The sequence below is a fragment of the Ixodes scapularis genome, unplaced genomic scaffold (genome assembly GCF_016920785.2).
Source record: "Ixodes scapularis isolate PalLabHiFi unplaced genomic scaffold, ASM1692078v2 ptg000058l_1__unscaffolded, whole genome shotgun sequence".
NCBI classification, from domain to species: Eukaryota; Metazoa; Arthropoda; class Arachnida; order Ixodida; family Ixodidae; genus Ixodes; species Ixodes scapularis.
Genome location: NW_024609900.1, coordinates 2291790 through 2319041, shown reverse-complemented (window position 1 = coordinate 2319041; position 27252 = coordinate 2291790). Strand labels below are relative to the sequence as shown.

Below are 27252 nucleotides of genomic sequence, written 5' to 3'. Positions count from 1 at the left end.
CCTCGGTCGACCAAGAAACAGTGTCGGACTGCCAAACTCACCAACAGCTACGGTCACTGCGGCAGATTGCCCCGAGGGAAAAGCTCCGCTGAACCTTGCTGGGGACCCTCCGGAGGACACACTCTCCTAAAATGGACAGAGATATGGCACTGGTGGTAAGTGTGCCTCGGTCGACCAAGAAACAGTGTCGGACTGCCAAACTCACCAACAGCTACGGTCACTGCGGCAGATTGCCCCGAGGGAAAAGCTCCGCTTAACCTTGCTGGGGTCCCTCCGGAGGACACACTCTACTAAAATGGACAGAGATATGGCACTGGTGGTAAGTGTGCCTCGGTCGACCAAGAAACAGTATCGGACTGCCAAACTCACCCACAGCTGCGGTCACTGCGGCAGATTGCCCCGAGGGAAAAGCTCCGCTTAACCTTGCTGGGGACCCTCCAGAGGACACACTCTACTAAAATGGACAGAGATATGGCACTGGTGGTAAGTGTGCCTCGGTCGACCAAGAAACAGTGTCGGACTGCCAAACTCACCAACAGCTGCGGTCACTGCGGCAGATTGCCCCGAGGGAAAAGCTCCGCTTAACCTTGCTGGTGACCCCCCGGAGGACACACTCTCCTAAAATGGACAGAGATATGGCACTGGTGGTAAGTGTGCCTCGGTCGACCAAGAAACAGTATTGGACTGCCAAACTCACCAACAGCTACGGTCACTGCGGCAGATTGCGCCGAGGGAAAAGCTCCGCTTGAACCTTGCTGGGGACCCTCCGGAGGACACACTCTACTAAAATGGACAGAGATATGGCACTGGTGGTAAGTGTGCCTCGGTCGACCAAGAAACAGTGTCGGACTGCCAAACTCACCAACAGCTACGGTCACTGCGGCAGATTGCCCCGAGGGAAAAGCTCCGCTTGAACCTTGCTGGGGTCCCTCCGGAGGACACACACTCCTGGTATGGACAGAGATGGCACTAATGGTAAGTGTGCTCGGTCGACCAAGAAACAGTATCGGAAAGCCAAACTAAAGAGCAGCTGCGGTCGCTGAAGCAGTCTGTTCTGGAGATGTTTCAGAACTGTGGGCATTGCCTTGTGGTGGGGTGCCTCGGGGACTTTAGGGAGCCAACCAAAACAAATAAATGAAACTGCATTTTGTAAAGGAGGCAACGAAAATTATCAGTTTGTGCATCGAAGTTTTATTGTAAAACAGATAACGTGTCTTACTGAAAAAAATAAAAAAAAAATGGTTTGTGAGATGTTGAACATAACACCTACATTTCCAGTTCCCTTGCAGTGGTGGTTTACTCTCTAGGTTGAAGGTAACAAAAAAATAAATATTTGGGAGGGCATTTTTCCTCAATTTTTTGCTCTCCTTTGTTTTGCATGATTAGTGTTTTGAATTGGTGGATACTGAAGTGGTCCTGTAATAGATTGAAAAGATAGGATTTTAGTCGAAAGCACATAATGTAACGCCACCTCAAACTCCCGTTTCTGCAGGTCCTAGGTTAGCCTGCCAAAGTTCTGCACGTCAAGTTTGCGCCGTGAAAGCTGCTCGCGCGAGTGTGGGGTTGATCTCAAATGTCTTATTTGCTTGCGTTTTTGTTTCATTAAGACTACGACCGAAGGAGACCCTATTGACGCTGCGAGAGCGAACACACTTTGAGCGGGCTAAGCACACACACTCGTCCAGTAAGAGCGTCCTCAGAGAAAACATACTCGTGCTTCTCGCACTGGCTGCACTCGCACTTATATTGAAACGGAGTATAGATACATCCACATGCTCGGGTTCGCAGCCGCGGCAGCGTTGCAAGCTATGCGTGCGAAACAAAGTATAGTACGCGAGCACGTACGCAACACTTCACGTGAGCGCGTACTCCGCATGCACCCGTAATTGGGAGCGGCGCCGATGCCACAAGCACGAGCAGGTGCCGGCCGTTTAGAACGACCAAAGACCTCTACGCACAGCCGCGTTTGAGAGCGTTTCACTTCGTTGCGACTGCGAGGACGCAGGACATCCATATTTCTTTTGTCGCATGCCAAGCAATTCCTTAAATTGGATTCCACGCTTCATACGGAGCGCGGATGTGCCGTTCAATAACTTTCGTTTCTTGACGCAACGCAGTTAAACGCTCTGAAACGCAACTGTGCGTAGGGGCCTTTACTTCCACGGCATGGGCATCCGTGCATGCCAAGTTGGCAATCTTGTGCTCGCTATTACATCGCTCGCGTTTACGGTGGAATGGAGTGCATGACTCGCTCTAAACAGCTGTCTCCTTGCGTGCCACTCACCTCGCATAACTTTCGGCTCCCGTCCAGTTGAAATCTTTTCGACCGATTCGTTGAAGCAAGATTTTCCTCCGAGGTGCATTTTCCGTTCCAGAGAGAACACTGAAAAGCTTTCCGTCCGACTTTTCTACAAGCCAACGCTACAGGCGGAGCAGCCCGGCAGCTGCGGCGTAGGAACATCTTGGGAGATTCATGGTGACCGGAAGTCAAAAACCGAATGCCAGATGTCACGTGACGACCGGCCAATAGTGTGCGAGGCGGATAATTCAAAGAATGGCGCCAATTTTCCCAGGATAGAGGGGCTTTACTTCCAGGCCTGTACGTCAATACGAGAAATCGTCTGTGGTGGCGCTTCGGTACGGTAGGGTATTTTTCTATATCCTGAATTTGACATTCTTGGTCCCTTGCTTGTTTTCGTCTGCACGAGCTTTCTTTGGAACGCGCACGGCTCCGCCAGTTCTCGTGCAAGGGGGCCAGTTGCATACGCTCTGAGCTCACGTCTCCAGTAAATGTGGGCAAAACAACACGCGAAAAACGTCCTGAGCCAAATGGCGAAACACATGCACAACAAATCCACCGACGCATTGAACAATATAAAATTTCCTGTGCGCCTTTATGGGAGATTTTAGAGGCAAATTACCCATATTTCAATGTGATCAGATTTTTAATGACACAAATGAAGGTGGTGAGAGGAAATAAAAATTTAATAGGCGAACTTGTGCCAAACAAAAAAAAAAAGTAAAGAAAGAGCGTCGAGGCAGCAGAAAAAGCAGGCGGCGATACCGCAGTGTAACAGAAAGCGAGAGCGAGACTAACTCGACAAGGTTGCTGGCAGCTGCTTATCTACAGTGCGTCACCATCTCGAAAGTTCGGCAAAGAGGTTGGAGCGTCGCGCGCTGGGGTCGAAGATGAACTGGCACTTTCGATAACAAGGAAGCAAGGTGAAAGTTACATCTGGTGCAAGAATCAATGCGAATCCTCTAGAAGTCCATGACCGAGCGTTGCTTTCTCGGCTCTGCGGGCGGCAATATGACGGGCCGACCTTTTTGTTGTGCATGCGTTTGGCTCTTTGTGGATTTCAAGGGAAACGCGATGACGTGATAGACTTGGGTTTCCAAAATTCTAGCTTGAGGACTTAACTACCTAAAAAAAGTTAAAAAAATATATTTTTTGGTTGGTCAGGTGTCTCATTTAGGTAGCTGGGTGTTTATTTTGCCCGAACCACGAAACTGGAAAACGCAAACAAATGACACTCAGGTTCAGATATTGAGTTTAGTAAACCCAAAGTATGGATGGTGCGGAAGTCATAATAAAAAATGTCGAGGTTAAAAATGAACTCACAGCAATAAATAATAAGAATCAATTTCAAAACGAATTCAGTGATAAATGCAATGACAGGCCAGGCACAGATTTTGTGTCTGTGGATAGCTTGTGCACATGGTCTAGGCAATGTACAATGTGTCACAAAACAAAAACATTGCAGGTGTTTTTTTTTTTTTTACTGCAAGAATAAACAAGGCATTGGCGAACACTCATTCTCCGACAAAAGGGAGCCCTACAGGTCACAACCAGATGTCAAAGTTTGAGCCCAATCCTATACCTTATGCAAAAGTTATAAGTGATTTTCCGAAAAGTTCAATGGGAAAATGACAGCCGACGGAGTTTTCGAATACATGGGGCTTTATGGCAACAGAAACCGAAAACGGGCAAAACTGGGCTCCATTTTCCCATTTAAATTTTCAGAAAATCACTTATAACTTTTGAATAAGGTGTCCGTTCGGAATGAAACTTTGCCATCTGGTTGTGACCTAGCCCTACTTTTGGGCGGAGAATGAGCGTTAGGCGATGCGTAGCTTATTTTTGCGGTAAAAAAAAAAAAACCCTATACACTTTTTGTGACATCCTGTAGCAGACTTAATTTGGTGATTTACGCGCGCAAGTAGCGGTGTGCAAAAATGAAAAAGATGCAAACGGGTAGAGTTTTACGTTGTATAAAATATAGTGTAAGCACGCACATGGTGCACTGATTAAGAATGAAACAGCCCTACATTTTACATTAGTGTTGAGCGTATCTAAAGTTAGAGTCCATCAAAAGCTAGAGCTTGTACACATATACTGCTGAGGCCGTTATGTTTAAATGCTCATAGTACTTTATTTCCCTCAGATTTGGTGTCAGTTGTCTCCTGATACTTGGAACAAAAAGAAGAAGGAAACAGTCTAACTCTGGGTTGATAGAAAAACTCCACCTGCTGACCACTACCAATCATCTCGGCGCCGATTTTGAGTATTCACCGCATGACAACTGCCGCGTGTTTAGAACGAGTTTTTCCAATGTGATTTCGGACAATCGCAATTTTTCTTGACAAACAACATTTTTTTTACTCAGGCAAGTTGTCACATGTGAAGTTTAGAATATTTTGTATTAATTGTGGCACACGTGGCAAGTTGCATTTATTTTCTATACAATCCGCGAAATAGAATGCTCCTGGGTTACCTTGGTCTCTAATGCATGTGGCACACAAATAAGAACGAACTGAATCGCAGCGAGAAACGAAAATCCTGTGATTTCAAATAAAGGCTTCAGATAACTGACAACGATCATTTTAAGCACCAAGATGCTTATAAAGCTTAGCTTACTTAGTGGCTCTAGTTTAGCCTAGAGCCACTGAATGTGCTGCGCTCAGAGTATCCGCACTCCGTTCCCCGGAATTCTTGTGGGCGCCGCCATTTTGGCTCGTATGCAGAGCAGACGCAACTGCCGATCGTCATGATTCAAAAGTGCGACTTCCTCAGCATTAGATTCGGTGTTAGGAACTTCATGCAATATTGCTTTGCTCTGTCACGAACTGTTGAAACATTTGTAGAGAGCGGAAAAGTGTTTCTTGTGATTTCAGATAAAGCTTCAGATAACTGGCAACCATGATTTTGCGACACAAAATGGCCAAGTGTCGTTACTCTGAAGCGTAGCTTATTTAGTGGCACTAGTTTAGCCCGACCGCCTAGGGACAGAAAGAGAACAAACAGCTTAACCTCGCGCTCTTGACACTGCTTCAGCGGCGTCATCAACCCGTACCGTTCGCTGCGCTCCGAACATATGGTAAAGCAAAGCAAATATTCAAATCTTGGGTCTTCACAAGCCAATCCAACAAAGATTACTTAACGCGCCCCAATAAAAAAATGCGGGTTTATTTTGATTAACTGGAGATCTTTTGACGTGCAACCGAAATCTCAGATTGGCCTCCGTCGGATTGCGGGCACCTCCGCCAATATTTGAACCCGACATATATGGATTCATGGGCCAGCGCGTTGGCTAAGAGACACTGGGACGATTTAATGTTTTGTGTTTTGTTTTAATATAATTGCCACTTAAAAGCCATCGAGGTGGTTTTTGTAACAAAATAAATTCAAACCATTCCGACAAGCATAGTTTGACTGCGAAAATAATTTTTGCAAGTGATAAAAACATTAAAATGTTTTCGCATACGTGTCGGAACCTGAAATGACGGAATGCATTTCATTGCGCCCATTTCATTTGGATCGCGTCGGGCCAACAACGTCGGGCATGTGTACCGACGCACAATAGAACGCGCGCAAAGTAGCTGTGGAGCACCCGCAGCCTCGCGCTTGTTGTTCTAACATCTCTGGCTCGCTCACTGCGGGCACCCAGGCATCTGACACCCTGGCATCTGGCGCTTTTACTGTCTTCCACGTGGCGTTCCAAGCGGCACACGACGGAAAATGCACATCAAGCTGTTCTTGAAGAGGTGTCGCCATCTGAACTTTATATTAAGGAACTACAATTTGCCATAACTGAATGGGAAACGTTTGAGGTCTTATAACATTTTTAACGTGTAATATATCAATATGAAAGTGCTGAAAAATGTAATATCGAAGGATGCTTCATAATTTAATGTCTCGTTATTTTGGTTAGTTGACGTGATTCCGTTTTTATAGCGCCGTCAAATTACGCCATTTTAAACTTTATTTTTTATTTTAAAATATAAATTATCTGTACAGTTTGTTGCTTACTTTTTAATTTATTACATCCGGCCGAACGCCTAAGTAAAATATCGTGGTTGATGGGACGCTATAACACGAGAAATTTTTTTTTAAATATTAGAGAATGTGGTTTATTAAAAACTAAATAATTAAATAAAAATTACAAATAATTGTAATATCGAGACATTAAACTATTGTTGAAAAACAGCTCTTTACTTTGACATTAACTTTATAATTTTAAGATACCTAGAAAGAAAGTTATAAGGCGCCAAAAAAGCACCAAACGTCATGCACGGTGGGGTTGCCCCTTAAAACGACGGTGTCATGTGAACCGTGATTTACTTTGACTGTGCGATAGTGACGGTTGGCGAACTTTGGGCACACGTGCTAACCATTTCTCTTTCGTTGTCTTTTCTGGAGCGCAGGCTCTTAGGCGCCCGTTTCCGGCTTGAGCGGCGTCGACGCAACCGCGCGGTGCATTATGGGACGTTTCCCATTATGACGTCACCGTGACGTCACCTGCGACGTCACGAGGGTCACCAGTTACGTCATAGATGACGTCACCGCGCGTTGCATTATGGGTCAATTTCCCCGCTAAATTAAGCGGAAAACTTCTCCCGCTAAATTTTGCAGAAAAAGTTTCCCGCTAAATTTAGTGGAAAAATTCCCCGCCAAATTTAGCAGGATAATTTCCACGCTAAATTTAGCGGAAGAATTTCCCCGCTAAATTTAGCAAGATAATTTCCACGCTAAATTTAGCGGAAAAATTTCCCCGCTAAATTTAGTGGAAAAATTCCCCGCTAAATTTAGCGAAAATATTTCCCCGCTAAATTTAGCGGAAATATTTCCTCGTCGAAATCAGCGGAAATATTTCCTCGCCGAAATTAGCAGTAAAATTCCCCAGTAAATTTAGCGGAAAATTTTCCCCGCTAAATTTAGCGGAAAAATTTTCCCCGCTAAATTTAGCGGAAAAAGTTTCCGCGCTGAATTCAGTAGAAAATGTTCCCGCCAAATTTAGCGCAAAAGGTTCCTGCTTACTTTAGCGGGAAAAACCTTCCGCTTAATTTAGCCGAAAGCTTTTCCCGCTAAATTTAGCGGAAAACATTTCCCCGTTACCAACGGAAAAACGTCCCAGCGACAATTAGTGGAAAAATTGTCCGGCTAAATTTCGCGAAAGAAAATACCGGAAATATTTGGCAAAAAAAATTCCACACTAAATTTAGCTAAAAATTTTCGCGATAAATTTAGCGAAAACATTTTCGCGCTAAATATAGCTGAAAATTCCCCGCTAAATTTAGCGCCAAATTTTCCGCGGTGGATTTAGCAGAAAAATATACTTTCTAGGTATGGCGAAAGAATTCCCAGCTTTATTTAGCAAAAACATTTCCTGCTAAATTCCGCAAAAATATTTATCCGCTAAATTTAGCAAAAAAAAAATTTACCGCTAAATTTAACCGAAAGAAGTTCCGGCTAAATTGAGCGCCAAATTTTCCCCGCTAAATTTAGCTAAAAAAAATTTCCCCCTAAATTTAGGGGAAATTTTCCCTGCTAAATTTAGAGTAAAAAAATCCCCGCTATATTTTGCACCAAAGTTTGTCGCTAAATTTAGCGAAAAAAAATCCCCGCTAAATTTAGCGCCATACTTTCCCAGCTAAATTTACCGGAAATTTTATCCCGTAAATTTTGCTGAAAAAATTCCCCGCTAAATTTAGCGAAAAAATACCCGCTAAATTCAGTGAAAACTTTCCCCGCTACATTTAGCTGAAAAAATTCTGTGCTAAATTTAGCACCCAATTTTCCCTTCTAAAGTTAGCGGAAGAAATTTTCCCACTAAATTTAGCGCCAAATCTTTCCCACCAAATTTAGCGGGGAGATATTCCCCCCTAAATTTGGCGGAAAAAATCTCCCGCCAAATTTAGCGGAAAATTTTCCCCTATATGGGAGGCGAGCAGGAGAGGAACACGGGCATAGACTCCTCTCCGTACCTTCCTCTCTTCCTCCTCAAGAGTTGCGCTCTAATTCGGCGTTACGTAAACGTCTTTCATTTTTTCCTCTTGTTTTTTTCTTTTTTTGCTTTTAATGCAAAGCAAAGCAAATTGTTGTGTGTATGTTTATACAGCCGGATGTTACTCTGCCCCAGTGAGCGTCCGGTGTCTCAGGTGTAGATGAGCAATTTAGCGAGTGCAGTACAACCGCTAGCCTGGGGTCTCTAACGTGCACCACGCAGTAGTGATACACGACAACACGCCGGTACGATGCTCATCCAGGCCGAAACGGGCAGGGGTGCGATTGAACCCAGGATCCCCGTGTTCTGCAACGCGAGCTTCCGCTCCACGTGCTCCGAGCTGGTGTGCCCTAGCCCACTCGGCCACCGATCCACCTCTTTTATTGGCTTGTCTTACAAGACCACGGCCAACGTTACTGGAGCAAGCTCAGTTTTGCAGCTACCTATTCTCGCCTGTAGAGGCGAGTGGCCCAGGTGGCGGTCACCAGAACTAACGGCGCTGCAGTCTCATCTCGCTTCCCTGTCTCTCGCGTCGTCTACTACCACCGCGTTGAGAGCTTCCTTTTCTTTTTCTTTTCTTCCTTTTTTTTACTTCCATGTGTATAATAGCAAATAGAGATGATGAAGATGAAGTGTAATACACCGCAGAAATCAGAGCAGGTGAGGACAGCGCGCTCTTCGCGCATGCAGATAAAATTCGCTTTTCACTCTATAGCGGGTTTCACATGCAGCGATTTTGGCCCTAAAGCGGCGCGATTTCTGCCGTCGCGGCGCTCGTGCCGCAGAATTGCTGGTGCTGGCCAGAGCGCCGCGACGGCAGAAATCGCGCCGCTCTAGGGCCAAAACCGCTACATGTGAACTAGGCTTATCTCTTTGTCTCTCTCACTAAGGTTTCAAGCGGCGCCGCAGATGACTCGTCGACCCGCTGGAACTGATGCCCCTGTATAAGAAAGGTAGCGACATCTTCTCCCTTCTCCTTTGACCCGCACACTTTTTATCTTTCATGTTTTGCTCGTTTACACCTGCGCATCGACTGTGGCGCCGCCTAGATCACTCCAAGATAGCAAACGGCCTTCCTATATTTGGTTTATACTTGAGTCAGAGCGGCAGTCAAAGGCTGAAGGACACGCAAATGCATACACACAGGATAAAAGCGCACTGTCACGGTCTACCAGCCGCGAAAAATGTGCTCAAAGAAGGACGATGAAAGCCGTGACGTTGCACAGTCGGCGTTATTTGATTGGTGACATGAGCTCATAGCATGCGCTTCACTCTGACAGAATAGGCATTCCCTCTCCCTCCTCCGCGCTCGCGCGTCGACGTTAGCGCCGCCTGGATCGCTCCAATATAGAAGGCTGGCTTTCTTCAAAGGATGTCGGTACTTTTTTGTATACAAGGGCTTTAGTAGGCACGGCAAAGACGGCTCGTGCCGCCTCATGCTCCACACGCGCAGAGCTCCAGCGAGGTAGCTCCAGCGAGGTTGTCGCTCGGGGGGGATTGGTGGCCGAGTGGTCTAGCGCACACCAGCTCGGAGCACGTGGAGCGAAAGCTCGCGCTGCAGAACCCAGGCATCCTGGGTTCGAGCCCCACCCCTGCCCGTTTCGATCTGGATGAGCATCGTACCGGCGTGCGGTCGTGTATCACTACTGCGTGATGCACGTTAAAGACCCCAGGCTACCGGCTGTACCGCACTGGCTAAATTTCACATCTACAGCTGGGAGACTCGTCGCCCCTGTGAGGCAGACCAAGTTCTAGGCTGTATAAACACACACACAACCCAATTTTTTTTGTTGTCGCTCGTGCAGACAGACCACGGTGTACCGGGGTGTCATGCCAACGAGATAATTTTTTTCGCTCTCACAAAGTTTCGCCGTTTGGCCGCCGGCGACACTGTCAGTCGCGGGCACGTAAAGTGCCTTCATACACACGCGCGCTTTTGCTTGAGTGGTGACATCTCAGCTATTTTAACGCCCAATCGTTTTTTTATGCATTTCGAAGTGCGCGCAATCCGGTGTCACTCAGCTCGAGCGCGTAGCATTGGCTAATGCATAGACGCCAATTTACCGCCCAAGTCACGCACCGAGTGCACGAGAGCATCACGCGCTGGCACATTCAGGGCAACAATGAACGTCTTCACCCTGAGAGAGACAGACATGTAGGCACCCTACGGGCACGGTGGCCGCGGAATAATGCAGACTTTCGGATGCCCGTCGAACGAACACTATCTGATTCCTCGCGCCGCGCGTTCAGCACCGCCTTGTCCTCACCAGAAGAGTGTATCTTACACCGTGGATCAGAGCCAGCGCGTTGTGAGTGTTCTTTCTTTGAGTGTTTGAAATTTATTTTTGTGTGCGTTTGTTTCCTTGCGTTGTGAAGTGTTAGTATGAATTGCCAACTCGCCCAAGCTCAAGTATTGCTATTGAAGCTTCGCGGGCTAGACAATCCGGAAGAAACACTCGACTGCAGCGCTGCTAGTTCTCGTGACCGCCACTAGCTGAGCCCACGTCACAGGCAGAGCAGTGAAACTGAACCTGAGCTTGCTCCAGTAACGTTGACCGGGGCCGCTTGATCGCCCCTGTTGGTGCAGCCTGACGATTTTTTCCGAAAACAAAAGAGCGCGCGTAAGAGGAGAACTTCTCCCATCTGCCTTGGGGACGCTGCACATCGGTTAGTGGTCTCGTGAGCTGAAAGCTAGAAAAGGCGCCCAACGCGCTCAACGAACTCGTCTCTTCTGAACTTGAGTTCGCACCGCTGACTTACATGGCCGGGTACTTGGCCTTCATTTGCGAACAAAAGGTGACCATTTTTACTTATAGAAATTGTCGTAATTTCAAAATAATTAGCTGAAACATTCAGCAAAGCAAAGCAATAGAAATGTCTGAATGAAAGCAAGGAAGGCTAAAGTGAGGAGCCCCCTCAACTTTTCAGGTGACCTTTCCTGAATGCAAGCTGCAACTTAAGGGAAATGCATCACGTGATGGAGCCTATCAGTTCGTGTTTAACCTTGACCAAGGAGGACTCAGCTATCCACTACCTTAAGCTGTCCGAGTGTGCAAGCTCATCTGCAGCTTTGTCGAGAGAGCTCTACAGTTGGCAGAGATTCTTCGTTGTGGACGGATTTGCGAGGTCCTCTCGAGCGCTGTGCTTCCACACCTTATGGACTGCCGCTGATGTGGTGCACTAACTGCAGAGACCCGCACCACAGCGAAGTGCTCTGCGAACTCTTTTTCAGGAAGCTCCTCAGACTTGGGCTGGTGACCTGAACAGTTCTCTAAAGAATATATTGAGGCTTTCGCGGAAGCCCCTTTTCCCAAAACGTACTCCGCTTGTGAACTATATGACTCCCTTGATCTGTTTGAGAACAATGAACTTTGATTGCTGAGGAGTACGTTTCTTACTCTCCTTCAGAGATAAACAAAAAGGCACAGCTCTAGCGTGCTCCAGATCGGTTAAGACCTGATATTATACGGTCTAGCTTTATCTAACTATAACAAATATATCACAGTTGTAACAGAAACGGGACAGCACTTACGGGAACAATTAAACGACTATTGGCACATACTGGCAGCTGAATGCAGCCTGCAGCTCAGTAAGCTCCTCGCAGAAAGAATCGTGTGCTTTTATTCCGCACAGATTAGTCACAATATCCAGACTTGCCGCTTCACGAAAAACAATCTAAATAGCCACACCGGACCGGGTCGAGCGGACTGCTCATCCTTCACCGATAACGAACACTATGGTTGGTGCTGCGGTGTAAAGCACAGTGGAATCATAACCAGTGGTCCCACTCAAGGCCACTTCCGGTAATCGCGCATACACAGCGCTCCTCAAGCCGGATGGCGACAACTGAAGTTGTCAAACAAAAACAAACACAAAAACAGGGTAAAAAAGAATCGCAATTGACTAAATTGAGTGCGTTAATGTTATTATTTTTAGAAAACATAATAAGCTAGGTAATAATGATAAACCAACATGGAAAGAAAAAATTGAGCAGTTACCGTTAGCTTCAAAAAGTTCATTGCCCTAACCGAAGCCATGTCGCCGGTCGCGTTGTCGGCGTTGTCGGTGTTACTGTCCTGCGAATTTCTCTTTCCTAGTACATTTCCCTTTCGGTTGGATCCTCGCTTGGCGTTTTAATGTCACGTGAGTTACCGAAGCGCGCTATGAATGTGTTCTAAATGGGCCTGCTCAGGCAAGAAGCCGAAAAGCCGGGGACTCACTTCGCCGTTCGAGATTCCGGGATTCCGCTTCAAGTTCGTTGCTGGTGAGTGCAAACATTTTAAAGTGCTCGTGCTGTCCTTCGCGTCAGGCCATGGCACGATCGTCTTTTCTCCAACGCAGTGTATGTGACTCAATTAATTTCTTAGTCGTATGTACGTCGAACTTGACTTGTAAAACGGTCGAACGTAATGAATTGCTTGTTCACGCGCAACCTCCACGTATCGAAACTTTCACACCACTTTACTGGAAAAATATAAATATAGTAGCAAATGACGCGGATCAGGACCGAATCTTGGATTTGCTAATCTGTAAAATCATAAAAGAGAAGTTGGCATCATAGCATAAGATATAAAAAATAAAACAAAAAAACACGCAACATTATAAAAAGTGAATTTACCACTTGTTATATATTTGCATTTGGCAAAGCAAGTTGACTGGGTACATTGAACATAATTCTGAATTAACTAGTCAGATGGATGTCCGTTGAAGGGAATTAACGGGAAGGCACCTCCAAAAAAAGTGTTGCTCAAACATGCCAATTTCCTGGACTCACACCTGTCTTCTCTCTCTCGTCAGGATACCCTGTGGGTATGGCAGCATCTGGCACCTGTCGTCCAGCATGCGTCGAGACCCCTCCTCCCCCCGTCAAGCTCCAGACATTATTTATCTCCGCTTGGCAAGTCATGCAGTAAGACCCACAGTACTTATCTAATTTAGAAGTATAAGCAGGGACAGATCCAAGGGGGGGCGACGGGGGCGGCCGCCCCCCCCCCCCCCCCCAAACAAAGTCGACCCCCCCCCCCCCCTCCCACCATCTCGGAGGGCAATTTGACATGGCTGGACCCCCCGGTGCACACGAAAGAAGGGGAGAATAGCATCCTTACAAACTTTCTGCCCCCCCCCCCCCAAACGGAGTTCTGGATCTGCCCCTGAGTGTGTCTCGCTTCGTCCATTCACTGTATACTGTTACTTTCTTGTTCCAGTACGATGGTTCTTCGGAGAATCACAGAGAATACCACGAGGGCGACAAACGTGTGGAGACAAGCTGCAAGGGCCGGACACCAGAGACAAGGACCGTCAGTAACCAGGGGGATGAAGTGAGGAAACTCAAGAGGCAGCTCATCATCTGGGCCACAAGAAGAACATCGGAGACCGTACGCTGAGAAATTTGTCGACCCTCATCCTTGGGTGGCATGAGCATTTTCTGGTCATATTCGTACGTGAGGTGAACTGTTACTAGAACTAGGTTGACTCATCCTTCTGCAGCTTACAGGGCATTACCAAAGCTACGGCACCAACGAGACAACCGGAACATTTGGCTGAGGGACGGGACAACATATTGTGGGAGTATACACCTCCTACGGAGAGCTCTCACAAAACTTGCTTCGTTGCTCTGATTAGCTTCAAAGGGCGGCAGTGCTTTTCTTTGTAAAATTAGTCTGAAACAGATTATAGCTGTAATAGGGCCACCGAAATTGACATTGCGGCATAACATTCCTCATGAGGGTTCTGGCATCTATTCTATGATCTCTTATGCAATTATGAATGTCGCAGCCACAAGTGGTCACCTGACAATAATCTGCAACTCGTCATATAACAAACTGTGCAAATGGTTGGGTAAGTGCAGTAAAGGTAGTTCTGCGAAATCTGGGAAAAAACAGTGGCTGGGAGGGCTCTAGCTCTTACTAAAGTGGCGAAGCGGGCGAGTTGGTTCACGATATAAAATTTAAAAGCGCTAAATATTCAGCTGAGAGTAAGCGCTCGTCCTGTTCGCCTTCCTTTTTGTCCTCGTCTTTGTTAGCGCTTTTAATTTATCTCTAGCTCTTCCTCATCACGATCTGTCTTAGGGATCAGCACGACAACCACAGCTGGTTGTCGTGCCAGTAGACCTCGTTCTGAAGTCACCGGAAGAAGACAATAACCGGTTGCTCCTATCATGTTGTGTTAGCCAGTGGTCAAGAACAAGATTTTTTCTCTTGAGCTTGGACAAAGTGTTCTTCAATTAGTTTTCTCAATGGCACACATAACCTAGCTCTGTGGACACCCTTCCTGTTTGTAGTGTTTCCAGTTTGTGTAAATCATGAAAAGAGCCCTTGAAGAATAAGGTAGTGTGAAAAAGTAAATTTTTCATTCCTCATGCCGGAGATTTCCATCTGTTGAAGTTTGGACAGAAACAAGCTGTGGTCTGCGCTGTTAAAAGCCTTTCTGAAGTCTAACTGGACGATCTCGCACGGAGTTCAGTTGTCGAGGCTGGTGCTGAGTGCATAAGTGAAAGCTGCAAGGGCCGATTCGCAGCTCCTGCCGGGCGGAAACTATATTGGCGGGGGCTCCATTGTTTGGTTTAGCCATTGCAAGCCTTCGGTCGGAGAACGTCAAAGCAGTTGTCTGTGTCGCGAACTCAAGCCGAGTTTAGATAAAGGTATATGTGCCGGAACTAGTCCTGGGTACTGTCTCTCCTCAACGTCGGGCCCCGACGTTGAGGAGAGACAGTACCCAGGACTAGTTCGCGACACAGACAACTGCTACAACGTTCTCCGTCCGAAGGCTTGCGATGGCTAAACCGCTCTTTTTTGCTGTCCCTCTTCTTTGTCCTCTTTTCTTCCCCTGGCCGCGAGGCGAGGATTCTTTGCAATCTGGCGCGAACGCCACGGTGGGACACACACACACACACGTGCCCGCACGCACAGCACCGGATGAGTCGGTAATACACTCTGTCACAAGTGGATGTTAGACTTGAGGGAGCACCGTGTCCCTTTTTGAGAGGCGTTACTGACTCAACTTTCCAGGATTTAGGAACAGAGCTGTGGGAGAGAAAATCGTTGAAAAGGCGAGTGAGGACGGGGGAGATACAGCCAGCACAGGATTTAAGCAATGCAGCAATGCAGGGTGGAGGCTGTCTGACCCAGGGCGTTGAGAGGAGTTGTCACAGGCGAGGGCTTCGTAGGTTTCACTTTGAAGAATGACTATGGAAGAGAGTGTGATTGCTGGTGTGGCCTTGATTGGCTGAGTTGTGGGTTGGGTGGGACAAAGGTTAGGTGCGGTAGGGTCAAGTAATGCTACAGCCCGAGAAATGTGGTAAGAGAAGAGCTGTGCTATGTCGTCAAGACTAGAATAGGGCCTGCCGTGATGTGTGAAGACCGGCGCGTGGAACATTTTTTTTATAGTGAAAACATGCCCAAGAGTTTGGGCTGGCAGGTTGCTTTTGCTCTTAGTTGGTAGGTAATCGTTATGGGAGATATGAATGAGATGCTTGACTTCGGTACGTGCCTGGTGGGCTTGGTAAAGATGAGTGGGATTTAGAGGCACTTTTTTGAATAGTCAGTGTTTACGTCTGATTAAGACTGCAACCTCCTTTGTCATCTATGGAAGGCTGCCGTGCCTCCTATTGATCCTTAGGGTGAACACATTTGTGCTGAATTGCTGATATGTTGAGTGAAAGGTCGTCGGCCTCGTCAGCCGATGGGTCATCAAGCACAATGAACCAGGGAGCGAGGTAGATGAGCTGATTGAGATGAGGGAAATTGTTTTTTTAGAACTGCTGGAACTTCTTGGCTTGATTACCTCGCTTAGGACAATGGATATTGGTGAGGAGAGCACTGCGATCACTGCCTGGTAGGCTGGATTTTACTGTGCACCGGTAGGATAAGGTGGGATTATTGGTGCAGACGAGGTCGAGGAATGTAGCGTTGCTGTTTTGAGAAATGTAGAATGAGACGTCATAAAGTTGGGTGAGGCCAGCAGTTTCCAATACGTCTTATAGCACGTCATCAAGTGGATCAGATGAACACTGCAGAGAACTTGCTGGGGTCGACGCGCTGTAGGCTCTTTTGGAGGAGGGCGTACGATTGTTCACGGAGGGAGGGTGGGCAGTGGGTAGACACCAGAAGAAGCTTTTCATGTTTACAAAATACCTCGACAAAGATGGCTTCTAGACCCGGAGGGGTGAGGTGGTCGAGACGTTGGCAGGGCAGGTGTTATGGCATGGCGAGGACGGACTCCTTCGCCCCAAGGAGGGACAGTTTTGCTGGAATAAAGAGAATTGTGCGAGATTGATCAATTCCCCATTAATTGCCCACTAAAGACAGGCGTCCAGCCATGTCTCACACACAGCGAATATTGTATTCGGGAAAGATTCCTTCAGCGCTTTAAAGTCAGGAAGGTTGTTTTTTAGGAAGCAAATGTTGGAAAACCAAACAGGATTGGAGTCTGTAGACTCCGATCGCGCACTTTTCACACGACAACTATGCCAAACGCGGAGTTGTCATGCAAACGGTGGACGCTGCCGATGTCGCTCGCCGGAGGCGGGTCGGAGGACTACTTGGTAGAGTTGGCGATGATGGTGGGGTACACAGGGGTTCCGTGCTGCTTAGGGAATGGAAAGAGATCATCGGCCAGGGGGGGGGGGGGGGGGGGAGCTGGCACGGCGCACAGAGCCACTCGGTTGATAATGAGGAGAGGCGTCTATACAAAGCGAGAGATACATCTTCACATTTCTGGTGGAACCACAAATCATAAATGTCGCATTGGAGAGTGGCGACATTGTCGACAGACAGGAAACAGCAGGGGCAGGTGGGAGGTGAGCCGGAGTTTGAAGGTACACCCGTGAGCGATATGAAGGTGAACAGCCCTCTTCTTGTTTTGACGCTCCTGCAAGTTTTGGAACACATTCTGTCCCAGAAGAGGGCTAGAACGCAAAGTTTAGACCCCAAGCCACGTACTCTTTTAGACGTTGAGAGTTAATATAGCTTTAGAGAGCCGTAAAACGGGCAAGAATCCAGGTAAGGTGTTCACTTTCATATTGCTGGCGGGTGTGCTTCACCAGTGATCAGCAATAACGAGATTAGGTGAGGTTGGCGAGGGCGATGAGTGTAGAATGCTGAGCCAGGAGGTTGCTTCCATGGATTACAATGTTCAATGGTGATGCTGCAGTCAGAAAGTGGCATTCTAGGTGCTTACGGTTTGTCGAAGGGCCAGTAGCCCCGTTAGGCAGATCAGGAGACGGAGAGTTGTAAAGGCGCGCTGTCATCGAACCTAACAGCTTAACATTGTGCTGAAAAAATTGACTGGCTAAATCCAACATATCATAGAAAACTGACCAGGGGGGCAATGTTCGACAAATGTCTTGTTTCTCCTAAGAAGAAAGGGAAGTGATGGAAGTGGCAATATCGCGTCTGATTAGTTAGAGGCTCAAATGACGGAAGCGGGAACTCTCATCATTTGAGCCTCTAACCAATCAGACGCAATATCTTCACTTCCATCACTTCCGTTTTTTTTTTTAGGAGAAACGAAACATTTGTCGTCGAACATGTCCCCCAGGTGTGTTGAACATTCATCTTCGGGGGGAAGGGGGGGAAAGGACAGGCAGGTCAAATGCACCTCCAAGCACAGCTTTATTATTCACCACATTAGTCTGTAGTTACTGTTAAAGCAACTGGTTTGTAATCGCACTCGTTATGTAAAACTGTCGCGTCTGTGCAGTTTTTTTTTTTTTTTTTGCATGGTTTATGAATAGCTGTTTTGAAATACCTTTACCGCGACTTTACTTCTACGTGTTTAGACTACGTTTGTTGATCTTAGGTTTATCATTGTTTATGCACATAGCTTGAAGGTTAACATTCAAACTGTTTGTACTACCGTGTATGTTCGATAATACCCGTCAGCAACCCCATCATTGCATGTGCTGTTTGTAACGTTTTATAAATTGTACTATGTAGAGCGAAAATAAACATTTGCCTGCTTGAAATAACTCTTGTGTGAATAAATTACCTGTGATTGTCGTCCAGTGGTGCGCACGTCACAATAAAGCGAAAGCGCAACGCAAGCGGACGCGAGAACCGGGTACACAAAATGCCATGGGGGCCGCCATCTTGAAAAGCAAAACAATAAAAACGAAGCATAAAATGTGGTTAGTTACCCCATTCGTGGTGAGAGGGCGCTTTTACGAGTTTAAATAATTGCTTAAGGAACTTTTGCTCTTTTTGAATTATTAGGTTACCAATATAATTATTATTGTGTGAGTAATATGTAATGAGCTTAGTTCTAGAATGTACTTTTATTCACACAAGGCCCTCGATCACGTGGTTTGCGATTACCACAGGCTTGTTCTACAGTGGGCAAACTGTATATGATAAACTGTGGTGTAAAGTAGAACTATTATTTTGAAAAAGAGCGCGAATAACACGCGGACAAGACGGAGAGAACACACAGGACGAGGCGCTGACTATCCGTGTGTTATTCGCGCTGTTTTTCAAAATGGATTCATACCAACTCGCTTAACTTTCCATTCTAGAACTATCACCCTTACCGGCGGAGTGAAGCATACGGCAGGCCGCTTCCAAGAGGAGTCCTAATCGAGCGGCCGTGGCAAAACTCTCGATATTACGACCTACTCTATACTTACGACCACTCCATCTGGGAGCACTCCAGCACGCACCTCCCGTAGGGCCGAGTTTCAGCGGCGCGTCGGTGGCGGGGCCTGGAACTCGGTATTCTTTTCTGCCTTTTCCGCGCTGCACCAGGGTGTGTTGGCCTCTATGGCGCTGGCGGCGCGCGGGCGCAGCGAATACTATCTGGTGTTGGCTCTGCAAACTAAAAAAAAAGCAAACTCATTTTCATTTTCATTCATTTAATGATCAGGAAAAAACAGAGAAATTAACCGAAGAAGTCTCGGTTGGCTACTCTGTGTGGGGATGGGGAGTGGGATAACAGAGGACAGGGAAGAGGAAAAAATAAAGGTAGCAAAATGTAGAGCGCATATAGTCTGGTGCAAAAAAATCAGTTATCACAGAAATAGTGAGAATTTGTAAATATATACACAATGAATAGAAAAAAAAAAGATCGCTTTTGTAATGCGACAGTGTTAGTTAAAAAGCCCATCTTCATGTATAACAGTCTGTAGTATTCAACATTGTGTTCTGTCGAGTTCAACCGTGAGGTCTCCGGACACTTCACACCGTCACATAAGAGATGTCACAATGAAGCACATATTCAGATACTCCTACAGTAAAGAAAGATGGGGGCTCAGTGACTGCCGTTTCTGCCTCATAAAGTATCTATTGCACACAGCGTAACTTTCCTGCCTTATCAAGAGCTAGAAGTTATTTGGGTAAGAAATTTAAATCAAAGACGGCTAATTAGGTCTGTTTTCTCTAAGTAAACCACTAAGGCGTCTATAGCGCTCTGTTGGCTTTTTCGATCGTTCCAAGGGCCAAGGATCTTGTTTAGGCTGAATGGATCGCTACTTAATTTCTGAATAGTGTCGTGAAGTGCGCGTCTCTCAGTGTTAAACAACTCGCACTCACAGATGACGTGGTGGAGGTCTTCAGGAACGTTGCATTGTAGACAGTTTGGACTTGAAATAAACCCGAATTTGTGCATCTGAATATTTGTGAAAGCAGAATTCAAGCGACATCTATGCAAACAAGTTTCCACGTTTCGAGGTAATTTTTTAGGAATAGAGTTTTCTAGTCCCGGGTCGATTTGATGGAGGTATGGGTAGCAGTTTTTGGTGGACGACCATTCACCCAGGAAAGTGTTTTTACCGAATGATGCCACATGTCTTGCAGCCTCTTGTCGAGTGAAAGGAATGTTTTCAGATGGAGCAAGGTTATGCGCATTTTCTGCTTCAGCGTCAGCCGACTCGTTCCCAGGAATTCCTGTGTGTCCGGGTACCCATTGAAAGTCAACTGTATGACCCTTGTTTGTTGCTGCGGCATAGTTGTAAAGTTGTAAACTCATTATTGAATTGGGCTTCTTCATTATCCTTTACACAGAGAAAAACGTTTTACAGCGTGAACGCGCTTGAAACCGGAAAGCGCGATCAGCTGGCAAGCACCCACGGATAAGAGGAGAACCTGACGAGGTAGGTAGGTAGGTAGTAAACGTTTATTGGAAGAAACATTCGAACGGTCGCCCTAGGCGTGGTTCGAGGAGGGAACAGGTTCTGGGGAAGTCTTTGACGTGAAGGAACGGCCGTGCTCAGAACGTCGACTCCAGGCCCGTGTTTTCTAAGTACAGGAGCAATGAGTCCAGGATCAGTGCGATTCTGGCCGAGTCTCCCTCAGGCCGGGCCCAGCCTTCCAGGTTGGACGGCCTCGATGCTGGTGGAAGAAGACTAAGCGCTTTCTTTCTTTCGTTGGTGAAGTGACCGCACTCCCACACGAGGTGGTGCAGGTTTGCACTTAGGGTTTCTTTGCAGTAGGGACAGATCTCAGGCTGTTCCAGTGAATGTTGGCGTTGCATCTGTTGCGGCTGTGGCGGGGAGGCCGGCGGACTGGCTGTCGACACTGGCGGTCTGTATCTGCCGATCTTGCCAGCACTCAGTTCCCACTTGCGTCGGTCGTGAGGGGTCACGGCACTGCCGGTCCTGATCCTGCGCAGAAGGACCATTTTCTTCCTGGAGTAGCGGCCGAGCGGGATGGGGTCGGGTTCGCGCGGGAGGGAGGCCAGGAGCCTCTTCTTTAAGTCTTGTCTGACCTTTCTCATTGCGTCTTCAGGGTCGTAGAGGGTCCGGTCTCTTGTCTCGTCTTGTTTCCTGGGGCCGGTCCTGCCAGAGTAGGCTGAAGTGCCGGGCAGGGAGTCCACACTTCGTGGCCGCGAAAGGAGAAACGTTGCTAGCGCTTCCGCGGACCGGTGAGCGGCCTCGTTGCCTGGCACTCCGGCATGGCCGGGGACCCAGTGTACAGTGGTTTTAACGTTCTTGCTCTCGAGGCGCCTGGCGAGTGCAAGAATGCGCCGGGTGGTCGGGCTGTTGGGGTCGTGCTTTCGGCATCTTCGTATGGCTTCCTGGGCGTCGGTGTAAATGTCCACCGTCTTCACGGGTGAGTTCAGGCTTTGGGTAACGTGTTCCAGGGCGTGAAGGATCGCCTGGGCTTCGGCTTCCTCGGGCGTTCCTGCGGTCTTAGTTTCGCGGCTCCATGACTTGTTTTGGCGGAGATCGTGCCAGGCCGTGGTGGTGACTAGATCCTTATGTGCTGCGTCTGTGTACAGCACGATGGTGGTGGGGTCTTCCAGTTTCGTGGTTACGACGGTCAGGTGCTTTTGGGCGTAGTCCCGGCGCCGTTCCGGTTGGTCCAGGCCCATATTCCGCGGTATAGGTGTGCTGGAGGCCACGTCTGCTATTTCCCACGGGGGGATTGGGCGGCCGAGTTTAGGAAGCGTGGACACGTCTTGTCGCAGGAGTCGTAGTATGGCCCTGCCCTGTCTAGTGTGTTGCAGTGAGACGAGGTGCAGTTCGTGCTGGTCCTTGGCTAAGTCCTGTAGTTTGGGAAGGGGAACGCACCTGTGTAGCTCCTCCAGTTTGGTGTGTCTCGGTAAGCCCGCAATAGTTCTTCGGGCGTCATTCTGCCATCTTTCAATTGCTCGCCAGTGACTCTTATTCAACTTGTAGTAGTTTGCTCCGTAAAGTACCTTGGAAGCTAGCACGGCCCGTATCAGGGTCTTGGCCACCTCCTCGCTCGCACCACCGGTCTTTTGGGCGATGCGGCGGACCAGTGCCGTGCCCTGTTTCCAAATCTTGGCCATCCTGGTTAGCCATTCTTTGGGGGACTTTCGTTGGTTGAAGAACACTCCCAGGATCTTGTGCGTCTCTGCTTGGGCGATGGGGAGACCACCGAAGGTCAAGTCGTGAGTTGGGTGGCCTTTGCGGGTAAATATCATGTATCTGGTTTTGTCTGGTGACGGGGAGAGTCCGGCCTCTTTGAGGAATGCTTCAATGGTGTCCAGTCCTTTCTGAAGGGTCTGCTCCCTCCTCGCCGGGTTCCCACTTGTCGTCCAGATGGTGATATCGTCTGCGTAAATGGTGAACTTCAAGGTGGAAATCTTGTTCAAGCGCCACGCCAGCGGGGCCATTGTCAGGTTAAACAGGATTGGGGAGATCACCGCGCCCTGGGGCACACCAATATTGTTGTTCCTTAGAGGTCCGCATATGTCGCCAGTCTTGATGGAGTACTTCCTTTGTTTCAGAAACCCCTTCACAAAGTTGAGGGGCTTGTGGGTGATGCCACCTTCTCGGAGTGCCTTTACGATCGCTCCGTGGGGTAGCAAGTCGAATGCCTTACAGATGTCGACCGCGACTAGCGAGCAGGTGCTTCCCTTGCGGTAGACGTCTGTAGACAGAAGTAGAAGGCTGTCTCTCGTACCCAAATGTTGTCGGAAGCCCGTTTGTGCCGCGTGGAAGAGCTTGCGGTCCTCGGCGATCCAGGTGATGCGTGCTAGGACGATCCTCTCAAACAGCTTGCACATTACCGAGGTCAGGGATATAGGCCGGGTATTCTTCGGTGTGTTCGGGGGTTTACCCGCTTTCGGGATCGGGGTGACCCACGACTCATGCCATTCGTCCGGGAAGGTGTCGGTTTCCCACATGTGGTTGAACCAGCGAAGGACTTGCTGCTTTCCTTCTTCGGGTAGGTTCCGCAGCATGCTCGCGGTGATGCCGTCTGGGCCGGGAGCAGACTTTATTCTCCCTTGGTCAATAGCGGTCTCGAGCTCCCATCGGGTGATCGGGGTGTTCCACGGAGGGGGGTCTTTCGGTGCTTGTTCTAGAGTGTAGATTGCTGCATTCGGGGTCGTCGAGGGTTGGGGGAAGAAGGCTTTTCCCATGTCTTCAAGTACGTCCTCGAGGGGCTTGTCCAGGGCTAGGGCCATGTTTTCTATCGTGTTGCGGACCTTGGTGATACCGAGCATGCCTCGGAAGGTGCGCCACAGCTTGCGTATCGACGTACGCTGGTCAAAGGAAGCGCAATGGTCGAGCCACTCGTTCACTCTGAGCTTTCGTGCATATTCCTCTGCTTCGGCGGTGATTCTGTTCACTTCCTTCAGTGTGTTCCGGTCTTTGGTTTTTCTGTACTCTGTGAGTTTGCGCGTGCGGTGGTCCCACAGGGATAGGAGGTGGGTGTCTGGTGTGGGGCTGTCCCAGTTCACCTCCTTCTTGGTCGAGGCTTCCCTCGTGGAGGCTACTAGCAAGGCGCAGAGTTTTGTCGACATGTCGTTTTCGTCAATTTGGGCGCGTAAAAGGGCTCTGAATTTGTCCCAGAGGACTGTGACCACAGTTTTCTTGGCCTTGGCCCTGTTCTTGATACGGATCGATATTTCTATGGGGTAGTGGTCGCTGCCCCACGCGTCGGGGAGCACCGACCACTCCATCCCCTCGATTCTTGAGTCCACTAAGGTTAGGTCGGGGTTGGTGTCCTGCTGGTTGGCCGAGGTGCCTACTCTCGTCTTTTCATGCGTGTCGTTCGCGAGCTCGAGACCCGCCTTCTCGTAAGCTTCTAGTAATCTGGCCCCTCTCTGGTCATCGTCGTCGTAGCCCCACTCCCGGTGGTGCGCATTAAAATTGCCGCCTATGACCATCCTATCGTCTGGGTAGACCGTTCGTAACTCTTCTATCCAACTGAAGTTGGGGTCTTCGGCGGTAGGGCGGACGTACGCCGACACGAGGATGAGCTTATGGTTGTCTATGAGTGTGCGCACCGCAGTGACTTCCTGGTCTGGTGTGCACCATTTCTGCGTATCAATTTGGGCATGTGGTACGGTCCCCTTGAGGTAGACGGTGGCCAGTCCTCGTGCTTCAGGAGGGCCGGTCTTTGTATATTTCCGTTCGATCGCAGGGTTGTGGAAGTAGTTGTATGCGGAGAGTCTGGGGTCCTTCACGTTGGTTTCTTGCATCAAGATCGCGTCGTACGAGTGTCGGTGTTGAGCCAGTCGAAGCTGGAATTCGTTTTTGCGTTTGGTTAGGCTTCTGCAGTTCCATTGTAGGATTCGAAGTTGTGTCGGAACCAAGGGCGAGGTTAGTGACGGCATGAATTTCCCGGGGCCTTGAGTTTGCTGGTTATGAGGACTGCTGGTGTGACTGCTGCGTGGATCCCCCTTGTTCCGCGGCTTATTGTCCAGGGACATTAACGGTGAGGATGGGCTGACGTAGTTGGAACTGCGGCGGTGCCGGCGGGGTGGGGGCAAGGGTTGAGTGTTGGAGCTCGGCTATGAGTTGATTGAAGTGGGCCTGCATTTGCTGCTGCATTTGCTGCTGGAGTTGTACTTGCATTTGTTGCAGCCAGACTTGCATTTGGGACTTGAGGTCACCTTGAGATGGTGGAGGCTGGGATTGCTCCTGCTGTGGTTGCTTGTTGCTTGCTGGAGGGGGTGCGGGGTGGTTTGCCTGTGATCGCGGCGTGTCTCGCAGAGGTGGTTGCGGGCTTGGGTGAGCTTGCGGCTGGCTCGACACTTGATGCTGGGGGCCCGGCTGGAAATTGACTTCCAGTTCCTCTATCTTTTTTTGTAGGGTAGCCATTTTTCGTCGGCGGTCGGCAGCTATGCGTGCGTGCTCTGCTTCCTCCTCCTTATACCGCCTTAAGAGGGTGAGAAGCTCGTTGCGTTGGTCCATGAGCGGCGTGGTTGATGGGGTTCTGCAGTTGCGAGGCGTGGCTTTATATGCGTACGTGTCTTGCGGTGGCGCTGGCTGGTCAGTAATGTTTTCAGTCGATCGGGGCGATGGGTTTTTGGTCTGCTTGGAGGAGGGCGGGGCTCGCCCGTCTCCTGAATGGGGGGTCTGGGCTTGCCTTCCCGACTTTGGCTGCTGTGGTAGAGGATCAGGAGTTTGGCCTTGGTTTCCCACTGCTATTCGCCGGCGATGCAGTTGTTGGTTCAAGGCCGGGCGTGGTCGAGCACGGGCTTGGATCCTAGAGTCTACCTTTTTCCTCTCTGGACAGTCCCGGGAGGTGGCGACGTGGTCTTGGGAGCCGCAGTTGCGACACTTGACTGACTCACAGCGGTGTCCTTCGGTCAGAAGACCGTCGCAGGACTGGCAGCGCTTTTCCTGCGTGCAGATGTCGGACTTGTGGCCCAGGCCGTGACAGTTGTTGCAGACCACCGTGGAGGGGCGGTACGGCTTGACTTGTATGATCTCGTGCCAGGCGCGGATGCGGCGGGGTACACCCTGGCCTTGGAAGGTCAGAAGGTATGTGCCGTTGGATCCCAGCGGCCTGGCCTGAACAATCTCATGGTAGTCGGCTCGAAGCCCCTCGAGGAGTTTCGCCGGTGGGATGTCGGGTGTCAGATGAACGACCCCGCGTGGGAATTCCCTGGTGGCCGTTCGGTAGACTTGGACGTCGACTCTGCCGCTGCCTGTCTCAAGGTGCGTGAGCTGAAGTAGATTTGCTAGGTGTCGTTCGTCGTAAACGGTGACGGATATTGTATTCGTCATTCCGTTGCGGCGGTAGGCGAGGCGATCTTCGAGAACGGTCTCGCCTATTGCTCTTTGAAGTTGTTCTCCGATGAGATAGCTCGGGAGTTTTGAGACGTCGACGCGGGCCCGTGGGCGGATGGTGACTTGGTATTTGTCCAGGTCGTGACGGGGTAGTTTGCTGCCTTTGTCCGGCTTGTTGATCCTCTTCCTCCGGGATACGGTGATCCAGGGGAACTGATTGTCGGAGTCGGTGAAATCGGCGGAAGCATCTTGGCCGTCCTCGAAATCCGTCGGGCTGCGCTCGGAGCATTCGCTCTCGTTGCGGGCTCTCTTTGGGGGGAGCCTGTTCGTGATGGTGGTGGCGGGAGTTCCTTGCTTGGATGTTGTCAGCGTTTCGTCGGGTGGCGAAGATGCATCGGGTGTCATTTCGGTGTCGGGGGAGGCCGGTAGTTCCGTGCTGGAGGCGGTAGCCATCGTAGCCGAAGGCAGGGCGAGCTAGGCCTAATGGTAGGCCCAGCCTTCCCACTGGCCGGGAACGGCGGCGGCGTCGATGTCGGAGGCTTCGGAAAAAATGCGGCTGTGACGCTCACTTGCCTTCGGGCAGCTCTTTCCGGTGGCGAGCGAAGTTTTCCGGCGGAAAAACGTAGCTCGGGTCCTGGTTCGGGCGGGCGAGCGGCGGGCAGGGGCGATTCATGCAGCTCGGCGGGAGCGCCGAGAAACACGACTCTCTCCCACGGCGGCTCAATCGCAAGTCTGACGAGGTAGGAGGACCGAGTTTTTGTGCCGCCTAGTAAGGACGCCTCTCACTAGGCGGCGCTGAAATTCGGCCCACAGTCGGGAGCAGGCTCTTCAGTAGGGAGCGCTCAGATAAAGTGGTCGTAAGTATAAAGTTGGTCGTGCTCGATACAAAGAGATTACGCCGCAAGCATACATACAAACATACATGCGTGCGCCCCGCAGTAACAGTCTCTATTAGCGAATCGGAACTAGGAGCGCAGCCAGCGCGCGAAAAATCTCGGAGGCCATTGTGAAAGATGCTTTGCGCGACACTATGCCGCTAGGATCGGTTCGATTTTGCAAGAGGTCTATTGGGGTTTTGACGAAAATCCACCAGAGGACGACCAGTACACGTAGCAGAGCGCGTTGAAAACTACAGAAAACACAGAAAGAAAAAAAACACATGGAGGATGAACACAGACACACATAGTTCTTTCACTGTGTGTGTCTGTGATCGTCCTTCGTGTGTTTCATTCTTTCTGTGTTTTCTGAGGACGACCACAGCGAATGTGCTCCACGCGCGTCACCTGCGTCACGTGCCCATGGATAACATATGGTTCGATTTTCATGGCGACTTGCAGCTCCTGCTTTCTCTTCGTAGCTCACAAATCAGGCCGGCTTACTTTGAACGTCTCAACCAACAAAAAAGTGCCAGCCAATGCTATAACCGTCGACAGCAGTCGAATCTTGAGCGTCACCGTGATAGCGTGCCTGATAATGGCGTTTGCTTGCCTGACTCTCGCCTTAGTGATTCTCGTCGTGATTACCGACAAAGAAGGGAATGCTCCG

The 27252-nt window shown here is 49.2% G+C and overlaps 1 protein-coding gene across 1 annotated transcript; it reads right to left on the bottom strand.

The window, feature by feature from the left end:
• Positions 1-20374: 20374 nt before the first annotated feature.
• On the bottom strand, positions 20375-26434 carry LOC115312129 (probable RNA-directed DNA polymerase from transposon BS). The gene has a single exon (XM_029971051.3). The coding sequence runs from the start codon at positions 24399-24401 to the stop codon at positions 20484-20486; it is 3918 nt and encodes a 1305-aa protein (XP_029826911.3). The 5' UTR covers positions 24402-26434; the 3' UTR covers positions 20375-20483.
• Positions 26435-27252: the final 818 nt, after the last annotated feature.